Source organism: Motacilla alba, chromosome 8 (assembly GCF_015832195.1).
Source record: "Motacilla alba alba isolate MOTALB_02 chromosome 8, Motacilla_alba_V1.0_pri, whole genome shotgun sequence".
NCBI classification, from domain to species: domain Eukaryota; kingdom Metazoa; phylum Chordata; class Aves; order Passeriformes; family Motacillidae; genus Motacilla; species Motacilla alba.
The window spans coordinates 23,265,531-23,286,353 of record NC_052023.1 but is presented as its reverse complement, the minus strand read 5'-3'; the positions used below and the strand labels follow the sequence as shown (position 1 = coordinate 23,286,353).

Below are 20,823 nucleotides of genomic sequence, written 5' to 3'. Positions count from 1 at the left end.
AACAAGGTTCAGCTTGTCCCACCTAATTTAGGCACTTAAAAAAGCATCCCCTAATCTAAAAGCCCATTTATCCTATGTTGCTTTTGAACACAGAAAGATCTGAACACAGAGTTTAGGTATTTTATTTACAACATGTGCTTCCACCTCTCTGTCTTCACAGACACGGGGACTCATTTTTTTCCCAGCTTATGCACTAACTTACTACCCAGAAACACGGACCATTAGCCTCTGTCACTCCACTGGCACTTATCAGCTGTTCATAAAGGTCACCCCCAATTATTTAGCTAAACTTTGTGGGTTTCCATCTGCAGAAAGAAGTAAAGTAGCAAAAATATCCAGATGGCAGAGGAAGCAAGATTCATCAGGTTACAAATATATATTCTAATTATTTAGGACAATAACGGGTTTTGAAATAACAGGACAAAAGATTAACGGGCAAGTCCACGTGGACACAGTTTCTAAGTTCAACGTTACAAACATTTATATCTACTACAGTTGCAAACAAGATGGACTGGGCTGATTCTAGGTGGCTTTACCTTGTCAATGATACTCTGCATATGGGATTTGTGAGACTGGTCTCCGTACAAGAGCGAGGACCACTGGTCTGGTGCAATGCGCAAACCCGCTTCCATAGCTATTTGAACTATCTGTGAGTCGTGCTCCCTTCTCAGAGCTTCGTACGTCCGAAACTCCTCCTTCAGCTGCATCAGGGAGGAATCCTCATCTCGCTTGGTCACCTAGGAAGGAGAAATGAGCCAAATACAATTAAGTAGGATAAGCCCAAGATTACGTGAAGTCCGAGGCAAGTGACGCCTTCAGTCAGCATCTAAGTCCTTCTCCCAAACTAAAATCAACTATGACACCGCTCAGTGAACACCAGCTCCTACTAAAGCAATACGCACTCCATAGAGTGGAACCACTATAAAATGGACACAAAGCATTGCTTACTTAGACTCTGACTCACACATCGGTCAAAGTGTCACACTTACAAATGACTTTACAGCACCTACACCTTCAATCAAGATATTTTGTTTGCAACGCAGAATTTTGTTCGAGGGTACAATTAACAAAAACAAAGCATTTTTCTACTCATTTAGCAAGAGTAAATGACATTCAGGTTGAGCATCTAGTAACAGATATTAAATACCATGAAGTACATTAAGCAGTTTTTCCTCATACAGCTGACACCCCAAAGTCTCCTATTTCTTTGGTTCTAACCACACCACAACTGATTAACACAATTAGTGATTTTCTGGCTTTAAGCCACTTCCAAGAAGTTAAGTATGCTGCTTTACATCCAGGTTTTGTAACAGTACCTCTATGAAACTGGACAGAGGCAAAATCCACCTCTACAGCTTCAAGTTGCTGTTTCAGCCTACACTGCCATCACAGCTGAATGACAAAGAACTCTAAATTCATGTGGGACTTAACGAGCAATACTTCCTCTAACTACACATATTTTTAGGCACATTTAATGTAACAAAACAATAAAAGCTGAAGGTGAAATCCAATGGTTTTCATAGTATTACAAAACCTCTGGGCAGAATTCTTCATACCTTGAAGCATGAGGCTCTGTAAAGGAGCTGGACAACATGCCCGATGCTAGTCTTGGAAGCCTGAGGGAATCGCGGCTCTAGTCTCTGCACCACAAAGAGAACCAAGACCTTTCGTGACAGAGCAGATCCATCTTCCAAAGCCAGCAGAACCAGCTTTAGAGCCTCCTCTTGCATTGCTGGGAGTCAGGGGAAATGTAAAAAGAGACAAAGAATGAGAGAAGCCTAAGTAAAATTTTTGCAGTTCCTTGTTCACCTACAATTGTGCTAACAGTTAAAAACTCCCACCAACAGACACACAAACCCAGAGAAAAAAAGGAATGGAGCAAGAAGGGAGAGCAAAGAGAGAAGGAACCCCTCCAGATTCCCAGACTGTGACTTGGGAAAACATGGCTTTTTACCTTCAATGTTATTATCATTAATATAATATATAATGATAAATTATAATAATATTATTATTACTACTACTACCACTACAACAACATCTGTTTTGGGTATCATCTGATAAGAAGGTTCCTGTCTATACATCTCTTGATTATCAATATGAGTTTTCAAAGTGTATTGCCTACATCCCACACTTATCCCAGAAGAAAAAGCTGACAGGCTAAGGGAGAGCAAGGTTCATTTCCATGCAATTAAAAAAAAAAAAAAAAAAAAAAAAGCGCGCCCACACCAATCAACCAGGCTGCAGCACTGCTATTTTGCTACATAACCAACCTCTCTCTTCCCTGAAGTGGTATGAAAGTTAGTATCTCAAAATTAGTCTTCATCTTTTTCAGTCAGGAAAAGCTTCACTATTTTTTCATTAAGAAATTGACTTCATATTTCAAGACTCAACAAATGAAGTCTGTGTTTTCAATAACGAGACTTCATTTTTTTTAAGCAACATTGATTTCCTTCCAGTATTTTAAGCAAAGGAATTTAATTTATAAATGCAAAACTTCTTAAAAATGTGTACACATAACGATAAAAAATCTATCCCTACAACTGTTTTGCATGTTTATTGCCCTAAGAAGGAAAAGAAGCCATGCTAGTCACTTCCAGTAACCTTATTTTTTCAAGAAAGATCTTCAAGGAATAGCAACTGGGCATTTATCTTATGACAAAAAGGACACCTATTCTGAATTTTACAGAAGACTTGAAAAAGCATTAAAAATACAAGAAAACACAACAGACACATAATTAATTCTGAAGACTACTATTAAGAAATTAGGCTGTTGCTTAATAAAATCCCATGGGCAATTGGACAGCCATTTATCAATGGCTCAATTCAAAATTGCTTCTAGTACAGCAGTGGTACTGTGATGTCACCTACCTGGCCCAAGGAACTGGCATCCTCTGGCTCTCACTGCAGCCCAGAGGTTGGAGGAGAGCTGCTGAGGGTTTTGGTGCTGGAGGATGAGCTCTGTGACTGTTCTTTCACCCAGCGAGCGTGCTGCACGCATGGCTCTGATCCGCCCTTCCTCCTCCACCAGCTGGCAATGGACTAATGTCACAAGCTTCCTCTGCATGGGACGACTCAGCACGCTCTGAGTAGTACTGTTGAGACCCACACCTTCAAAACAAAATGAAACAGAATAATAAACTACCTCATACTCCTCTTCTTGTGCCAGTCTTCAGTGACTGTACTGGACAAGTGCAAACCTAGCTCTCCTGGTGTCCATTTTGTCAAAGGGAATACTAGGCAAGGCATATCGTAAGTTCATTTCACTTGTTTCACTTGGCAAGAAAAACAGTTTTCTGGTAGTCAGCTTCCCCACAGGCTTAATCTTGTGATTGACTGATCTGGCTTTTTAAGAAGATGGAACCTCTAATGAATCCTCTTCCCATGTTGGTAGTTTGTCCCACACCCTCCCATACAGATTCCCAGTTCATCCCTTATTCATGGACTTTAGGGATCACTTGGACATTTGTTTGTTTTCAGAATACATTTAGTTTCTTGCCTACATGTGGTACCTTCACTGTTTTGGTTTAGAGCCTACATGAGTCCTGAACTGCTTGGGTAATGTTTAATTTTGTGCCAAAACTCTGAATCACAAACATGCTGAGAGCCATCTAATTGAGGTTAAAGGAAGAGGTGACTCACTAGACAGACAGCTGCTGTGCTGAGTTTGCTCTACAGCCAGAGCTTGTTCACTGGGCCACCAATTCCCAGAGTGATACTGCTGTCACACTGCACTGGTCACAAAAGACTCAAACAGCTCCTCAAAAAAACCATTTTTGATAACCCAGTGCCCATGACGCTCAACTTCACTACTTGGGCTGATAGACTGTCCAAATCCAGCACATGTAATATATATAAAATCCATACTCTTCAACACAGTGCAGATTTGCTAACTTAGAATTACCCAGATTGACCCAGCTCTTGTATTTGACCTGGTATAAACGAAGTATTACTTATAATCTTCCTTATCTATCTTATATATAGTAACTTTCTCATATCAGTTTATTCATCTTGCACAGAACAGCTGCGTCACTACAATTATCACAAAGCACAACTGAAAAAAGGGCAAAATTAACTATTTTTACTCATTCTGCAAAGATCAAATCAAAGTTTGTCTCAACTCACTATGGCATGGTCAAAAACCTCAGCCTTTTCTCTGAATTATTTTTGACCTTTCAATTTTATATCCCACTCCCCTCCATGAAAACACCACCTTAATGTTTAAGAAATCTGTTTCAATTCGTTTCTAAACTAGATTTATATCCATTTTTCAAACATACTAACTAATAATTTGGATAGTTTATTTTGCATCTTATTTGGTTTTTTGTTTCATTTTCCAAGAAAGCACTGCAGGAACTACCTCTTGCACTGCTGAGTGGTTTGAGGTACAATGCCAGTTCTTCCACACATTTCTTGCCCTCCTCATAATGCTTGGTATCTTCAGCTCCACTGCATAAAGTAATCGGCTGCTGCTCAGGAACCTGAAGAGAGATGACATGTACATCTGCTATGAACATGCATAAATAAGTGGCAACCATGATTATAAACATTTATTACTACGTCACATTTCCTGTTTTGTTCTCCTTTTGTGATTTGGCTGTATTACTTGGCATTTTTCAGCTTATTTACTGAATAAATAGCATAAGAAACCCCAGTGAAAATGAAAACAAAAATACAGGATTCATGTTTAAGACACTTCTTTTATTTAATGGCTGAAAGGAGCTAGAAGCAGAAGGCTTAACATGGCACTTCCTAGAACTATAAAACTTCAGCTAAAATAGAACACATTGAAACATCCCCAAAGGTGACTGGCCAAAAAACTCAGGGAGAAGAAAAAAAAAAAAAAAAAAAAAAGAGGAGAACCCTGGTCTGCTGGTAAGTACAAATTTGTATCTAAGGCCTCACAGCTCTAAAATCATCCAGGGATAAGAGACTGCAGCTACTTAAGATTAGTGGAGGAAAGACTTAGCAGCAAATACAATAAGACACCCCTGGAACATATTCTGACTAGACAGTTACAAAGAATGACCAAATTATCCTATGTAGTGCATATGAACACACCCTGTGAGTATTTATCTGATGATAGACACCAACTACATTCTTGGGGTTTTGTGCTGGGTTTTTGTCAGGTGACATTTATTTCTTCTTCCAGACATTCACCAGAAATCAGGATTTTTCCAAGGAATTTGCACCCCACCCCTCCAAATTATAATTTTGGTTCTACTTTCCTCTTGGAAAATTCTTAAAGCTTTTATCAAATTTGAGGGTGCAGTATAGCACTGTACTAACACTTGTCAACATCACCGTTCAGCAGTCAACCCAATATGATAGGACAGAGAATTGGAATTCCTCAGAAGACTAAACACGAACACTTTTTGTATTTACTGTCAAAGTGCAAATATATCTCAGACTTCTATTTCCAAGTCAATCCCTATCCCAGGGGCAATAACAGCGTGCTAATCCCACATAGCTGCTTACAGGGACCAACCCAGGCCTTCCATCTAAAAGCAAAAGCCTTTAATGCTTCAGTTAAATACAGATACAAACCTGCTTACCTTCATGTGTAACCCAGCCATGGCAAGAGCAGCATTATGATGGCAGCACCAAATAAAAGCAGCAAATATATATAAAATATATATATATATATACACACATACATGGTTGCCATCACCAATGTGAACAGCTTTTATATAAATTTTAATAAAAAGCAATGCTACAACCATATCACACTTCTCCTTAGACAACCGGGACATCGTGCTAAGTTTCTCATTTGACACATAGAGCAAAATAAAAAGTTACTATCTTGCTTTTCCAGCAGGTAACAAAGAAAAACCTCAAAATGCAACATATTAGCTGGAATTAACATAGTATCATCACAACCCAATATAAACAAGACAGAGGTTGTGTCTGACCTAGGCTTCCGTGGCTACTAAAGAGAAAAACCCAAGTTCAATCACACCAACACAACAAGATTAGCCTCGACACTTATCACTGATGGAAGTTAACTTGTAATGTTCTGTGGGGTTTTGATTTTAATTTTGGGCCAGCATTTGTTTGGGGTATTGTGGTTTTTGAGTTTGAAGAGTTTGTGTCTGTAAGCAAGGATATTTTCAGCAAAAGGAGATTTTGCAACTCTGTATGTTAGAGTGGTCAGCTGTAAACAGTCACAACAACCTTATCTTGAGTGGTTTCTTGGGATTTGGGAAACGATTATGAACTCCTGCAATATTTGCCTGCCCCTTAACAGAATATTCCACACCTCCTTTTCAAAGGCACTGCCATTTTAGCAGTCTGCTTCTGCCAGGGAAGTTACGTAGCAGAACTGGCTTACTGAGCAAATGACACATCTCAAGTGAATGTGTCCAGACACTGCACCATCTCTGCCCTATTTCCTGCAGTCACACACTTGGTACCAACTCCTATTGCTCCTGCAAGCATTCCCTCTGGCACCCCTGACAGCCCCAACACAGGGACAGCGTCGCAGCCCCCGCCAAACAAAGGGGGCTCGGGACAGACGTGGGACAGGAAGCCACACTTAGCCCTGGATTTCCACCCTGAATTGAAGTGGCTTTAGCACACATTCAAAGCAGTGGTTTGGAATGCCAGACACAGCACAACTCCACCAGTGAGACACAAGGACTGTCTAGCGACTAACAGAAAGCTTCCCCCTCCCCCATGGAAAAGCTGGCAGAGAAAAACTTCCAAGAGCTAATCAAGCTATTCAAACACTATCTGCATATTGTTCCCATTCCTTCTCTTTCGAAGGCAAGCTTCAATGTAAAAATCTAAATGCTTTGTACGACTGCACTGTTTGCAAAATGAACCCAAAAGAGATTAAACTTTTATCTGAAGCTGGAGTAAGTGTAGTACTGAAGAGTAAAACATGTTTTTTCTGTGGTTTTCAGGAGTGTTCAGGAGAAGAGAATTTAGTTCTCATGCACACACTATTCATGCAGTGCACTTCACAACAAAATTTACAAGTAATTCTCCTTTTGCTGGTTGTATTATACGCATGTCCAAGAGTTATTTTAATATTTTAGGGCTAGAATAATTGTAAGAATAGCATCTACCAAAAGAAAAATCATGAAGACATAATTCATATAAGTGACAGGAAATGTGAATTTTTACTTTGGCTCCATCATGGAACTGCTGAGAGACAACTGAGAAATAATTCAACTGGAAAGCATTTTCACTTCCCCTTCCCAAAATATCCTTTTAATAGCATGCATGACCCTATGGTTACTGCTGTTTACAATGCCTCTCAGGAGCCTCAGAATAGATGCCCCACAGAGTGAGCTCATTATTTTCACACTCAGTCCATATTCCGTTCTCTCAGACATCACACCCTTATGACAGTTTCCACTGCAAATATATTCACATCATGTAATCAACACCTCCCAAAGGGGATGAGAGCAAGACAGGAAAAATGATCTCAGCTCTTTAATTGCTTTAAATCTGTGATGGTTTTGCATGTATCTGCTTTGGCAATGACTGCAAGCATCCTGACAGTGGAATGTTACCCATCAGCATGGCTTGTGGCTGTGGGAAGAGACAGGTTATGACAGCATAAGGAAGGGAACCGGAAAAGAATGCTAAAGCATCATCTCATACCAGGCAGTGATTTTGAATTGATGATTTAAGTGTAATTTGATGAAGAAAGTCACCTTGAGTTGTCAGTAATTACCATTAGACATCTAATTGCACAGAATGAGAACATGTTAAACAGACCAAACCTCTTTTTGTATGGTTTGAAAACTGTTTCTAGCAATATTTCCCTCCCCCTCCCTGCAAATGAATGATTTGCTTCCTGCCAAGAGAAAAAAAAAAAAAACCCAAAGACTACTGTCTTTAGTTCCTCAAAAGTTTACATTAAAGACAACTTTTTCACAGATAATTCCTCTTTTGTGGCACTTTATTTCATCAGAAATTAAAATAAAAAAAATTATCACACATGCCTCTATTAGCTCTGCACTTTCAACCTTCCTCTTTTGCAAGGGCTGTCAGCTGAGATCACCCAGTCTCTCATCATGTACAATTCCAACGTCTAGAATTGTGTTTATCATGTCCAGCAGGAGATTATTCCAAAATTAAAGCACCACAGGCATTTCTGCCACTCTACATCACCTGTTTGGAATGTGCATGCTGCTGTTTCATGGTTAAAAAAACACGAGGGAAGAGCTTACATGACAGATTCATGATTAGGTACCTTCAAAACACTAGCCAGGTGAATGCTTAAAATAGTTACATATAGTGAGTAATGTGTGGATGCTTGAATAACTAAAATTCAAAACCTTAGTCTCACAGAAACAAACTTAAGTGATTCCTTTACCCAGGAAGTCTAAGAAGCAAGGTATTCTATGAATGCCCTGCTGATTTGTGTCCAAGGCCATTGTGTCTCCCTTCCCTCACAGCTCCTGCTTAGGTGCTCAGCTATGTCCAGCTTTTGCAGGAATAATAATTCTCATCTTCCCCTTATGATCCCTCTGCTCCCCTCATTTTATGCAGCAAAACTTATCTAGACATGGTCTGAACTACCAAACCAGAGAGGCTGTGGCTATCCCATCGCTGCAAGTGTCCAAGGCCAGGCTGGATAGGGCTTGGAGCAAGCTGGTCAGGCGGAAGGTGTTCCTGCCCATGGCACAGAGCTGGAATGAGATGGCTCTCCCAACCCAAGCCAAGCCATTCTGTGATTCTGTTCTATTCTGTGACCACTGCCTTCCAGAACAGCCCCTGTAACCAGTGTTGATGTGTACCACGCTACAGGGGAGCAGGTAGAAAATCAGAATCTGAAACAGTTGATTTTCACACAAAGGGTGGCTATAACCCGGGCAATGGGTTTCATTTCAGAAAGGGGTGGGGAGAGGGAAAACTGAGGAAGAGTCTAATTCAAGTAAGAAACCAACTCTTTTCACCATTAGAGAGAAAAATTCTGTCTTGAGAGAGAATGCTACCATCAGAGAAATACGTTACTGCTTTCCTGGGTGACTGTGTGACAAATTCAGTGTTTTCCTCAGAAGTACAATCCTGCTTATTTCACTCGCTGTACTTGTGCAAAAGCCAAAGTGACCTGCCCTGGAATCCTGTCACTGCTGCCAGTCACAGCAGAATAGATTTGTTTCTTTAAACTGCCTGGTCTCCTCCTCCACCTCCAGCAAAAAAGCATTTAACAAGTATAAATGTGTGAATTCCTCAGAAGTCACTCCAAAGGGGAAAGAACAAACTGTTCTTCCCCCTCACAGATAAAAGCTTTAGTTGGGCTTTACTGCATTTCCTTCCAAAATGAAACCTGTTTTTTTGGAATTTAGCATTTACAAATAAAATATTACAGGTCTCTGGACTACATTAAGGGTACAGAGGTTTGTTGGAGATTAAGGGACAGTAATGACACATACATGCTCCTGAAACTAAACCCAGAAGTGGAAAAACAAATGGAAGTGTTTTCAACTGAAGTTGCCACTACTCATGCTTTGAAAGCTGGATTGCTGCTCACAGACCATTTATGCTGAAATAGAAGAAGAGTACACTCTCTTAATGGGAGAGTTCAAAATCACTAGTTTCCTTAAAGTACCTTCTTTTTTTTTTTTTTTTTTTTTAATTTGTCCTTAAGCAAGCCTTCTTCTTAAAAAGATTTTTTAAAATGGCCTTAGACAGTCTACTGGAAAATAGCAATTGTTTCCCTGTCCTTCCCAGGAAAGTAGCTGTATTCATTTACTAGTAATCCAGGGTCTGGTAAACACTGCAACAGCTGCCAGGATGGGAAAGGGAAGAGAAAGGAGAGTGAGTTGTAACGAACACTGATTTCATTCATGAACACTGATTTCATTCACGTGTTCATTTGAAATGAGGAGCTGGCAGAGAAGGTGCTTCAAAGGTCTCGTAAGGGGAAAGTTGGTCAGTAATAAATACCCAGCTAGGATCCATGGCTATTGTTACAGGTAACAGACTGCTGGGAGTAGCAAACAATCAGAAATGTGTGGCAAAGAACAGGGGTGGGAATAATGTATCTTTTGGTGGCATTTGCAGCTTTAAGGTCATGATGAAACAAGGTCCTGTGAATCTTCATCCTACAAAATTTTCAGATAAAAAGGGAGCACAAAATGATGTCATTAGTGCAAAGTCAGAACCTAAAGTTCAGAGTGCTCTCGAGACAAACACTATACTATAAAACCTTTCTTCATACCTCACACATATGTATAAGAAAAACTCTGGCTGGCTAACTAGTAAAACCAGAAAAAAAAATTCTCAGTTACCTACACAGAGAAGGCTGGATTTCCACCTCATTCCACAGAATCTTGTTTTCATAAAAATTCAAATTCTGGCAGAGGTCAAATTGAAGCTATCATACAGCTTCTCATAAAGCTTAACAAGTGCACACAAAGCAACAAAAAATGCAAGGGGAAGACATTTATCACAAATGTGGACATTTAGATGCAACTGGAAATATTCAAGAAACTGCACAGAGGAAGAACACGTAAGAGAGAAAGAGAATTGTAACTTCTTTTTAATAACATAGATTTCATATGGCTTGAAAGCTCTGCAAAGATGGCAGCATATCACAGAAATGGGAGTGCACAATCTCACTGCTTCCTCCTGCAGAGCAGGATGAGTCACTTAGCACAGCCAGAAACCATTTGATTTTGAGTTTCTGAAAATAACCTCTATGCCATACACCATGGAAGAAAAACAACAAACTAGCCATATTACTTGATAAACTAAGAAGTGGCAAAAGCACACCTGGACCTGTAAGTCACAGTACCTAGTAAAAAGCAACATAAGAGCATCTCCCTTTCCTCCACACCTTTTACAGCTCTTCCACAATTCTTTCCTTTTCCACAAACGATGGATCTCATTGAAGTTTCTGCTGTGTTTAATTTCAGTTATCCCAGACATTGGAGCAGTACAAAATAAAGCAGTTATCCTTTATGGTAACTGATCTCACCTATGTTTTCATTCTTCACCCATAAATTAGACAGGATTATCCCTCCTCTCCTAAGACCACAATCCTGTCCACAAGCCTTGGAAGGTGTGGGTCACAGGGATCTACCCATGATCTAACATCCATAAGCTTTTGTCAGCTTAAGTCTGTGCTGCAACTGAACGGGGTGATCCTGCTCTCCACACATCCCTGCCCTTTCTTGGGGCTGTTGTCAATCCCAGTGCCACTCATCCCCTCATATCACCACTTCAACTGACCTCATCAGTACCTATTCCAGCAAAAAAGGGAGTCCAAGCAGGCTTCCCCCCCTCACCAATATGGATTTAGAGTAACATGTCATCTCAGGAAGTTGTATTCCCATTGCATAGTTTCAAATAAGGCTGTATAAAAGCTGCTACCAGAGAGATCCGTCCCACATCCCCTCCTGCTTTTGGGACAACCAAACGCAGGTCTCACAGGGTGAATACAGTAAAGCACATAACCTACCACAGAAAAATGTCTTCCTACAAAATAAGTTCACTCATCCAGCTCATCCTTTTGGCAGAGCACGGCTAGTTAAGAGTCGAGGAAGAAGGAAGGAAACACAACAAACCCATTCTGGTCACAGCCCGTGGAATTAGATTAACAAAAGTCACGGTCACCAGCAAAATAAAGATTTAAACTACTGTTCCAGGCACCTTTACTACTTCTTGCAGACATCTACAAAAAGGTAGATGCCTTCTCTTCACATCATTAAGACAATATCATATTCTTTATTATTCCTGACTTGTCCTCCCAAAAGCAGAAATATACTGAAACAGATTTAAAAAAAAATAAAATCAGGGATACCTGAGCACCCACAAGTTGCAGCAAGGCGGAGTTCACAGGAAGGAGTTCGATGTCTGTGTTGATAGTGGTCTGGTCAAAGGGACATGCCTTACGGTGGAGCTTGTTGAGGCACATCTTGCAGACAGTGTGGCCGCAGCCCAAGCTGATGGGCTTGCGGATCGTTTCGTCAAAAGTCTGTGTGCAAATCGGGCAGGAGAGAAAATCCGTCCATTGTGGAGCTTGTACAGGCATTGCTTCAGGAGTTAATTGACAAGACAAAAATCTAAAGCACAGATTCCACTGGAATCAAAATTTTGCAAAAAAGTCTGTTTGGTTTTAAATATCTTCTGTAAGTACAGACAGTCTGCACATAGTGTGAAACATAACCTAGAAGAAAACAGAAACACAGAGTTAGCATTCTGTACTAAAACAGGCACGTGAGCTCCTTTGTGCTAGGGAAGTACCACTCCTCGAGGTGTAGCTGAATTAAATACAGGACTGAGTCACGACTTGCTTTAATTCCAGCTAGTCTCTGGTTCTGGAAAAGCCAGTGTAAACCATTTCTGTGATTACACAGTTTAAAATAAAACAAGGAAGATAACTATCACACTGAAGTTGTAAGACTAATTAGTTTTTTGTTTTTATGTTCTGTCTTTATAAATGAGCAAATTGACATCAACAAAATGTGAATTAAAAATACAATTCCACTAATCCACTTTTGTACAATTTTGACTGTACAAAATAATTAAATATTTAAATAATTTTGCTTAGACAAGGCTTCATCCAAAGCCTCTATCACAAGCAACCTTTCTTCAGAGTCCAGTGGGCTCTGGATTGGCACCCAATGACTGCCCAAGCCTCGAGGGGGATAGGATGAATGGCTCAGGGTCAGTCAGACACTGTGCAATGCAGCTCCCACACACCACTCAGTGATGCTGTGTGCTGCTACTCCAGCACCTTCCCACCACCTCATATGGACTGAGCTCTGCGGTCCCACATGGACGCATCTCAGTTCCCCTGGGCATCGGCATGCGCTCCTGCTGGAATTCAGCACGGCCAACGTGCCCTCTGCCTGCCATCCATGCACCTCCATCCCTCAAAAACTAAACGACCACTTCCAGTAGTCATTTATGACTGGATGACTGACAATCGTTCCTTAACTGTTCCTTTGTAACCCAAATTTGTATCGTTCACAGCCTGCCTAGAGATTATACTGATAGAGAAGGCAACATCTTTACTCTGTTGAGAAACCACACTGAAACTACCACAGAAGAAAAGCTGGGAGGTCTTTATTACGCGGCACTTTCAAATCAAAATACTAAGAAGATCAAATGTTATTCATTATAAGGGAATGGAAGAGAAGATATCCCTTTGGGACAGGAAAAAAGCAGAACTCATATGAGGAGAAATGTACAAGAATAGATGGATCACATGATATGAAAAAATCATTATCACAAAGAAAATTGGAAATAAAATAATTTCTGATGTCTGGCTTACTTTCACCAGTGGAATTTGAAAAAAAAAAAGTGCAAATCACTGATTCATAAACAATTTTTCTAAATCAAGGAGCAAAATGACAACAAAAATGCCACCCCAACCACCCATATATATTAGTTTCTTTTTTCCACACACCACTGGCTTCAGTTTCAAACCAAGGACTGCACATTACTTGCGAGTGTCTGTTCTGACAGGAAGTTCTTCCATAAGCAAAACAGCAACTTTTTATCAAACCTTAAGCTTAAAAAAAGTTTACAATTAAAATGCAAATTCTAAAGGCAAAGAGAGAAACTTTATATCAGGACCTGTGCAATTCAGAATTAAGACATTTTAAAACAGAAAAAATTCCTAATGCTAAAATAAAGACTCTGAAAAGCCTCTGCCACTTCTTTTCTAGGAAAAAAAGGCTTCTTTTTTTCAGAATTTAGTGCAATGTTGTTCACAGTTAACATTGCTTTGCCAAGGTAAACAATGAAGTGTTACTGGTTAGGCCTTTAGCTGAATTTCATCAAACTTAACCTTAGCTCTAAAGCTAATGAAAAGGAGTAGTAGTATGATGATCCCTCTGAGTCACTTCCAACTCAGGATGCTTTATGATTCCAGGGAAAAAAAAAGCTATTTCTCTCTTCAAAAGACAATATACAATGCCACACAGCCTCTGGTTTCCAGCCAATAAGCAATCAGTAAAAAAAAAAAGTCAGTATTACCCAGGCAGGGTGGCACAAGGAAGAGGCACCACATGTGGTTAACCCTACCACCAGCATTGCACAACAAGATGTCAAGGTTGTTCAGGGCTCCCTCTTCCAAAATACCTCTTTGACGGCAAATCAGCCATTTTCTTCCATTTTGTCAGTACAGGCTCAAATCATTCTCATTACTAATGTGTCACCACAACCCAAAGGAAATCTTCTATACTTTCAGGTTAGTACACTGAGAGATGGTATCCTAAACCATTCAGCAAATTTATTTCCAAGCCTTCCCTGGCTACCTGCCCTCTTATATACTGAGTAAACTTTGGCAACAAGCATTCAAGCTAGAACTATCCTTTGTAAACCAAATCTGCAACAGAAATTACCCAGAAACTCCACAGAAATCCTTCTGCAAATAGCAGTACACAGCTTGGTACATCTACTGTATGTATGGCTGTGCTATGAAATATCCTTTGGGGATCAAAATTTAAGAGCTGAATCATAGTTCTTCCTTTTGACCACACCGCTATTAGAATATCTACCAACAACTTCCCAGACTCCTCTGCAATTCAGAAACAAACTGAGCAGTCTATTTAAAACAAATTATTAGCCAAGCACTCAGGAAAACAAGTTTTCTACTAACTGAGGAAACTTAAAACCAGAAGCTAACATGAAGCTGTACCATCAAGTCTAGAAAGCAGATGTGAACATGGAGACACCACTATCCCACGCTGTGAACTGGAAGAAAAGAGTTGAATGCAGCTTTAATGTTAGTCAACTAATTAAAAAAAAAAACCCAGTAAACAGAGCCATGTTGTTACTACCTGTACCTGTGGCATAATGAAATAGGTCATATTTATTTACAAATTCAACAGTTGAAAGAGAAGTTTAGGGAGTCTGGAGATGAAGGGACTAATTAGTGGCATCCCTGATCCTGTGCCAAGACAGGTCTCCAAAGGCTGGGGAACAAGGGAAGCAAAGCTTATGCATGAGCACAGCTCTCAAGGACTCTACAGCGTCTGAGCTTGTGTCCTGGTGCCTAAATGCCAAAAGAAGGCCACTGACAATAGAACGTACAGCTGTGAGAAACCTCACAAAGTCATCTACTTCAGCACAGTCTAGCTGCTGCAACAGATGGCTAACTGGCGTGATGCAGCCAACCTTTTCCCCACAGAAAACAATAGCTGTTGGAACAACGAGCCCCGTGCTTCTAAAGAACCTCCACAGCAGATCAGCACAAACCTGTGGAAATTCCTCTGATCCTGCACAAGACAGGAACGGCATCCCAGGGACTCAGGATTCACAGGCCACATGCACCAAGCCAAGTATTGCTGGTGCCACAGCTTTCCACATACATGGTCCTCTTTTCCCCCCTGATCAACCCTTGCTCAAGGGAGCAGAGCCAAGCACTGAGATACAATGTACATCTCTTCCAGGCACAAAGATGTAGAGACCTGAAGCTGCTGAAGATACCTATGCCTTGTATCAAGGTTTGTGGCTCACCTTAGAAATAGCTGGAAAAAAAGAGTCTCTAACTTGAAAGAGCTACTTTGAACAGGAGACATTACAAATGGCAATAAAACAGTGGAAATAAGACAGTTTCACTACCACTGTCTGCTATGGGAACCAGCACCACTACAGAAAGAGAACACTTTGAACACGTACAGCAGGAAAAGTAAATTACCTCTTATAGTACAGTGCTTTTAAAAAAAAAAAATCTTCAGCATTATACCAGAGGTAAGCCAATCATAAAGAATGCAAAAATTTACAAAAGCCATAACTATTTAAATAGCCCACCTCCCCATAATATTACATTTTTAACCCACACTCAATTCACTAAGTATTTGACACTCAACAGCTTCTAACACTGTAAAATGTGTATCCATATACACTTCTTGGTGCATGATTAAAGAAAACAGATATGTCAAAACCCAAGAAAGCAAAAAACTAAAAAGACACATCCACAGCACATAAACTGGAAGACAAAAAGGTGTAATTAAGAATGAAGATGCCCCAAGACAGACCTTGAATCCTACACTGAAACCAGAGACAGACTGAATTTGTTACTTCTGAGTTTGGAAATAGAAAATACCTGTATGTAAGTCTCATCCTCCTGTTTACCCCTGAATAAGCTGTTTTATCCACATCTAGAACCACCTGGAAAAATTTCTCCTCTCTTCTGGGCCTCCCAGCCCCAAAAAAATCCTTGAAATTCCATCCTACAACCCAGACTGGAAATGTCACGCCGTAATCAGATCGGTGACCCGTCTCCTCTGGGACCCTGCCAGTGCTTTAGAGAAAGCCACAACTATTCCATAAACCACTGGAACAACCCCTCAATCCTCACTCTGCCGGACTACAATGCAGAGGCTGATGTAGCCTCATGCCCAAGCTGTGTTATGTCTGTGGCAACCAGAGTCTTCCACGTGTTCTCTGCAGATTCAACTCCTGACAAAAAGATGCTGGTAAAATGCAGAACAGTTTGTACCAACACCGGCATCGAGTTTCCCCCACAATGACACACAGGAAAACTCCCCTGCTTTCAGTTTGAATTCAGTGCACTCTGAGGGAGTCCTTCAGCGCAGGTTCCAAGCACACCCCAAATTCTCTCACAAACATGTTATTTGGACCCAGCACGCTCTTGCATGGACACATCACATGCTGTTTCATCACCACCCAGTTGGCACTGCTCTCTCCCAGCAGCAGTCCACACTAAGTCATGTCACAGTTTAAGCAGATGACTCAGCATACCTGAGGGGCACCCTTGGCTCAGCTCCTGCCAATTCAGTAGATACAGCTCTTAAGAGCATTACTCCCTCCTGAGTTTTATGTATTCCCACAGCATTTCATTACCCAAACAGCATCATCACCTTAACCAAAACTCGGTTAAGCTGAAGCTGCTTCATTTTTGCTGAGTATTACTCCTGGCTAAACCAAGTGGAGCTTCCTGTCGCAGTTACCAGTGAACACAAGCAAAGCCTATTTAGTGCTAAGCTTAACACTACAGCAGCTCCTCAGAGCCAAAACAAACTCAGGCTTGCCAACTCAACTGCTCATGCAAATACAACTCTTGAGTAATCATTATTTATTCTAATAAAGAAAACACAATTTCATTAATTCTTTTAAAGACTCTTCCTCCTTGATAATAACTTACACTTTTCTGAGAAAAAGTAACCACTTCTCTCTTCTGTGAGACTGGTTCTGTGGTACATTAACTACTTCAAAACCTCAGACACTTTGAAATTAAAAATAAATCAACAACATAAATTAAATGAACAGACAACAGTAAAGCAATTCCTAAGTCTTAAGAACTACCAGATACCCATAGTACAATTCTAGCCAGCAGCTGAACCTCCTCCATTCTTGTCTAGTGCTAAACAGAAAAATTTTTGCTGGTGTTTCACAGAACCTTTTTGTTTTCTATTCCAGTGTGCTCATTATAATAAACAGTATTTCTGAGGGCACTTAAGTAGCTTTCTTCTTTTCCCTAAGGAAATACTTTAAAAAGTCCTGAATATCATCTTAGGGAAAAATTAACCTGAGAACCTGTGGGAAGCCCTGACCAGCTAAAAGCAATGTGTTTTTTTTACAAGCACCCTGTACTGCCAATTTCACTGTTCACAGAAAAGGGTAAGTCACACTAGCTATGTTTTCCATGACCAGTTCCACAGAAAAACCTCTGAAAAATTTTGAAGAGAGAGGGAAAGTCCATACCTAACCAGAGAAGAGAAAGTAGAAGAAAAGAGCTTCTTACCTCTGCCTGGGAAGCTCCATGAACAACGCATACCATAAGGCCAGAAGAGTATCTGCAACAGATTCAGGGTTTTTTTCCCCTTCCTGTTTGCTCTCTCGAGCTCCCCAGTAAACTCGGCTGGCAGCAAGGGCCCCACTTCCTCATTCCTGCTCCACGCATGCGTGTTGCCAGCACACACCCAACAGCACCCAACACTGCCCACAGCACGGAGCCCGGCAAAGAAATCCCCACCCAACACCACAACCTGCGAGTCCGTGCGCAATGCATACTCCAACCCTTCCTTCAAAGCCTTAGCTGCCTTGAGGAGCTGGCTAATAAAGCTCTTCAAAAAAGAAGCAAAGATAAAATCATGAACATCATCAAAACTGTGTCCTAAAGTAACCGAAGCTCAGTTAAATCGGATTCAAGATCTGCTTTCTCTTCTCCTCAGTAATTTCTGACTGTGAAAACAAAGGGAGAAATTTATGTAATTTCAGAAAAAATCTCTTACGTCGTAGAGTCAGTGAAGTACCTTAGGAAAATGGGGCCACTTAACGACAAGATGTTATTCCTTATTTGAAGCTACCTGCCTAGTAATAACACAAGGAAAACAAGGAAACCAAACCATCAACATCACAACTCTACCATAGTACCTCCCCAACAGAAAGCAATTTACAATGATTTAAGCTTCCCAACATCCTGTGAGGAAAGACCTCATGTCTTCCAACAGGAAAAAGTGTTGAATGAGGTTATTTATATGGTGTTTAACAGGAAATGCAAGGAATGAAGCCTTAAAATATATCATTTTCTTGACCCCTATTCTCACCCAACCACCATTAGGGTCAAGAACATTAAAAGACAACACGTGTAGACAAAATTTAAGTGTTCTTGCTCATGCCCTCCAAAATATAAAACCTGCATGTGAATAAAATCATTAATTTTCAGGAAGATATACGTAACCAGCTTCATAATTCCTGGTTGATATTATACATCCCTTACAGCTTATTTAAAAGAGGAAACTACATTTATTTATTTATTTAAATAAATAAATGGTTTTATGATCTACCACCTAGAGAATTTTTTCTACCAATAGATGATAAAGTCTAGGGAGTTAATAGCAGACAACAGCTCAACATGTTCCTTTCAATTCAAATTACGAGTTCTTGCATTTGTCAATGAAAACTCTAATGGTAACACAATGATTAAACCAGTGTTTAAAAAATCAAGGAAAAACCAAATAGATTAATAGAAGAAAGGCAGCACGCACTTCAAAAATCCACAGTAGTTTTCAGGACAGGGACTTGGGTTCAACAGGTCACATCCTCAAGAGCTCTCAACCCTGCTGCCAAGGAGGCAAGCTAATAATTTGCTTTTCCCAGAGAAAACACACACTCAAAAAAAGCCATAGCAAAGATAAAGAGGACAAGCTTGTAGAAGCCTTCAGATTCAAGGGTACAGACGATATTACCTCTCAGGGTCAGCTAGAGAAGCCACTACTCCTTCTTTCCCATTCCTTCCTAAGATATTCTGGCTGGACTGGTTGCATAGCTGTCCAAGCTGAAGTTTTAAACATAGATTTTTATTAATAAACACAGGTAGGCAGAAATGTGGGTGGACAGCAATTACACAACCAATGCCTCATTTTAACTAAAACAAGGCAACAAATCAGCCACACAAACAGCTTGTCTAAAATAACCCCTAGTAGACTTGAGGAGGAGAAAGCATTTGAAGTGAGCAGTGTTCTGGATCACTGAGGTCAGTATCAGTCTTTTCCATGCAAGAACAATCTACAGTTACCTGACAACTACTACTGCAGGCATCAGGCAGATCAAAATGAAAAGCTGAGGAAAAGAGAGGGGAAGATCTTGGTATCACTACAATGCCTTTATCCTTCCTTAGTCATGAATCATTGAGAAGACTCAGCACAACTCAATGAAAAAGAAAGCATTAAAAAGCCCAATCTAACAAAAAGGTATAAAATACTGCTTGCCACCTGCTCAGAAACAGCTTTTCTCCCCACTTAATTCAGCAGCTCCAGTTCTGCTTTGATGTCAGCGACACTACAGCTACCGTAACAACTGCAATGTCAAACAATAGACAGAAGGGCAGACATAGTCTGGCTAGAGATACTGGTCAAAAACTGTTCAAAAAAGCCCTCTAACCTATAATACAACCTCTAATCCCTCACCCCCTGCTCCCCAGCAAACTTATGTAAGAATACTGTCGCCAAAAGGAAAAAATAACCCAGAAATTTTTCTTTTTTTGTAGTGAAATGTGAAAATATTACTGAAAATTTTTATTTGATAATCGTACACGGCAAGAATCAAGCAATAGTCTGAACTTCCTCCCCACCTCTTTCCCCTTAAGCCCAAGTGTTGGCATTACACTTGCCACTCTGCTATTTATTTGTTTCCGAACTGACTGGCAGACTTGAAGAAAACAAACCTTATATGACAAAAATTCCAGGTGCAATAGTGAGGAAATGCTGAAATATACTATAAGAGCAGTTCTAAGTGAATAGAAATGCTACTGCCTAGCATAGGCCAGAAAAGGCTTCTATTTCATTGTTACTGAAAGTGTAAAATGGAAATGTAAAATCCCATTTTATGAAGAACTCCATAGGTATTCAGAAAACATTCTCAGTGTCCACCTGAAAACTTATGTCTCAGGACTTCTTTACAGTATTTTCTTCTTTCTTCTCATTTCTCTGATTGGGAGGTGGCTTTTCTTGTAACTTAGTAGATGTCACTCTCATTTTAAAAATAGATATCAAATAACTTCATGTTAATAACATATAACAACTGCTGTTTACATAACTACTCTCTAATAAAGCTTCAGTTATTCTATTTACCTTCAAAGCAATTTATTTTGGAAGACTGCATTTAAACATCAATAAAAATCTTTTAATAAAAGCAGAAAGTCAAGAGCAGTGAAAACTAATTAATTTTTTAACAGAACTACCAATGTAGTTGCTTGCTTGCCTGCCTGTTTAATGTATGACTTCATTTTAAACATCATCATCACAAGAAGGGCTATTTTTTTTTCTGTGTTACATACAAAGCCACCTCTAGACTACTGTGATGTTATTTCAAAAGGCAATGGAGCACCTGATTTTTCTGGCACATATATTTTATCATAGTGGGAGTTCACAGTGACAAAGAATA

At 40.1% G+C, this 20,823-nt stretch overlaps 1 protein-coding gene across 13 annotated transcripts in view; it reads right to left on the bottom strand.

Moving 5' to 3' along the window:
- Window positions 1–20,823, bottom strand: part of RC3H1 (ring finger and CCCH-type domains 1) — a 57,261-nt gene that overhangs the window by 21,332 nt on the left and 15,106 nt on the right. For 11 of the 13 annotated variants that reach the window (XM_038143992.1, XM_038143995.1, XM_038143999.1 and 8 more), the window contains exons 2-6: window positions 11,762–12,127; window positions 4,358–4,478; window positions 2,869–3,108; window positions 1,557–1,732; window positions 537–737 (exon numbers count right to left, since the gene is read on the bottom strand). In XM_038143992.1, coding sequence (XP_037999920.1) covers window positions 537–737; window positions 1,557–1,732; window positions 2,869–3,108; window positions 4,358–4,478; window positions 11,762–11,992 — 969 coding nt within the window. In that variant the 5' untranslated portion in view covers window positions 11,993–12,127. Of the gene's footprint in view, window positions 1–536; window positions 738–1,556; window positions 1,733–2,868; window positions 3,109–4,357; window positions 4,479–11,761; window positions 12,128–16,018; window positions 17,054–17,680; window positions 18,401–20,823 lie in introns of those variants that run through there. The other 2 variants (XM_038143993.1, XM_038143994.1) reach the window with 2 other exon arrangements.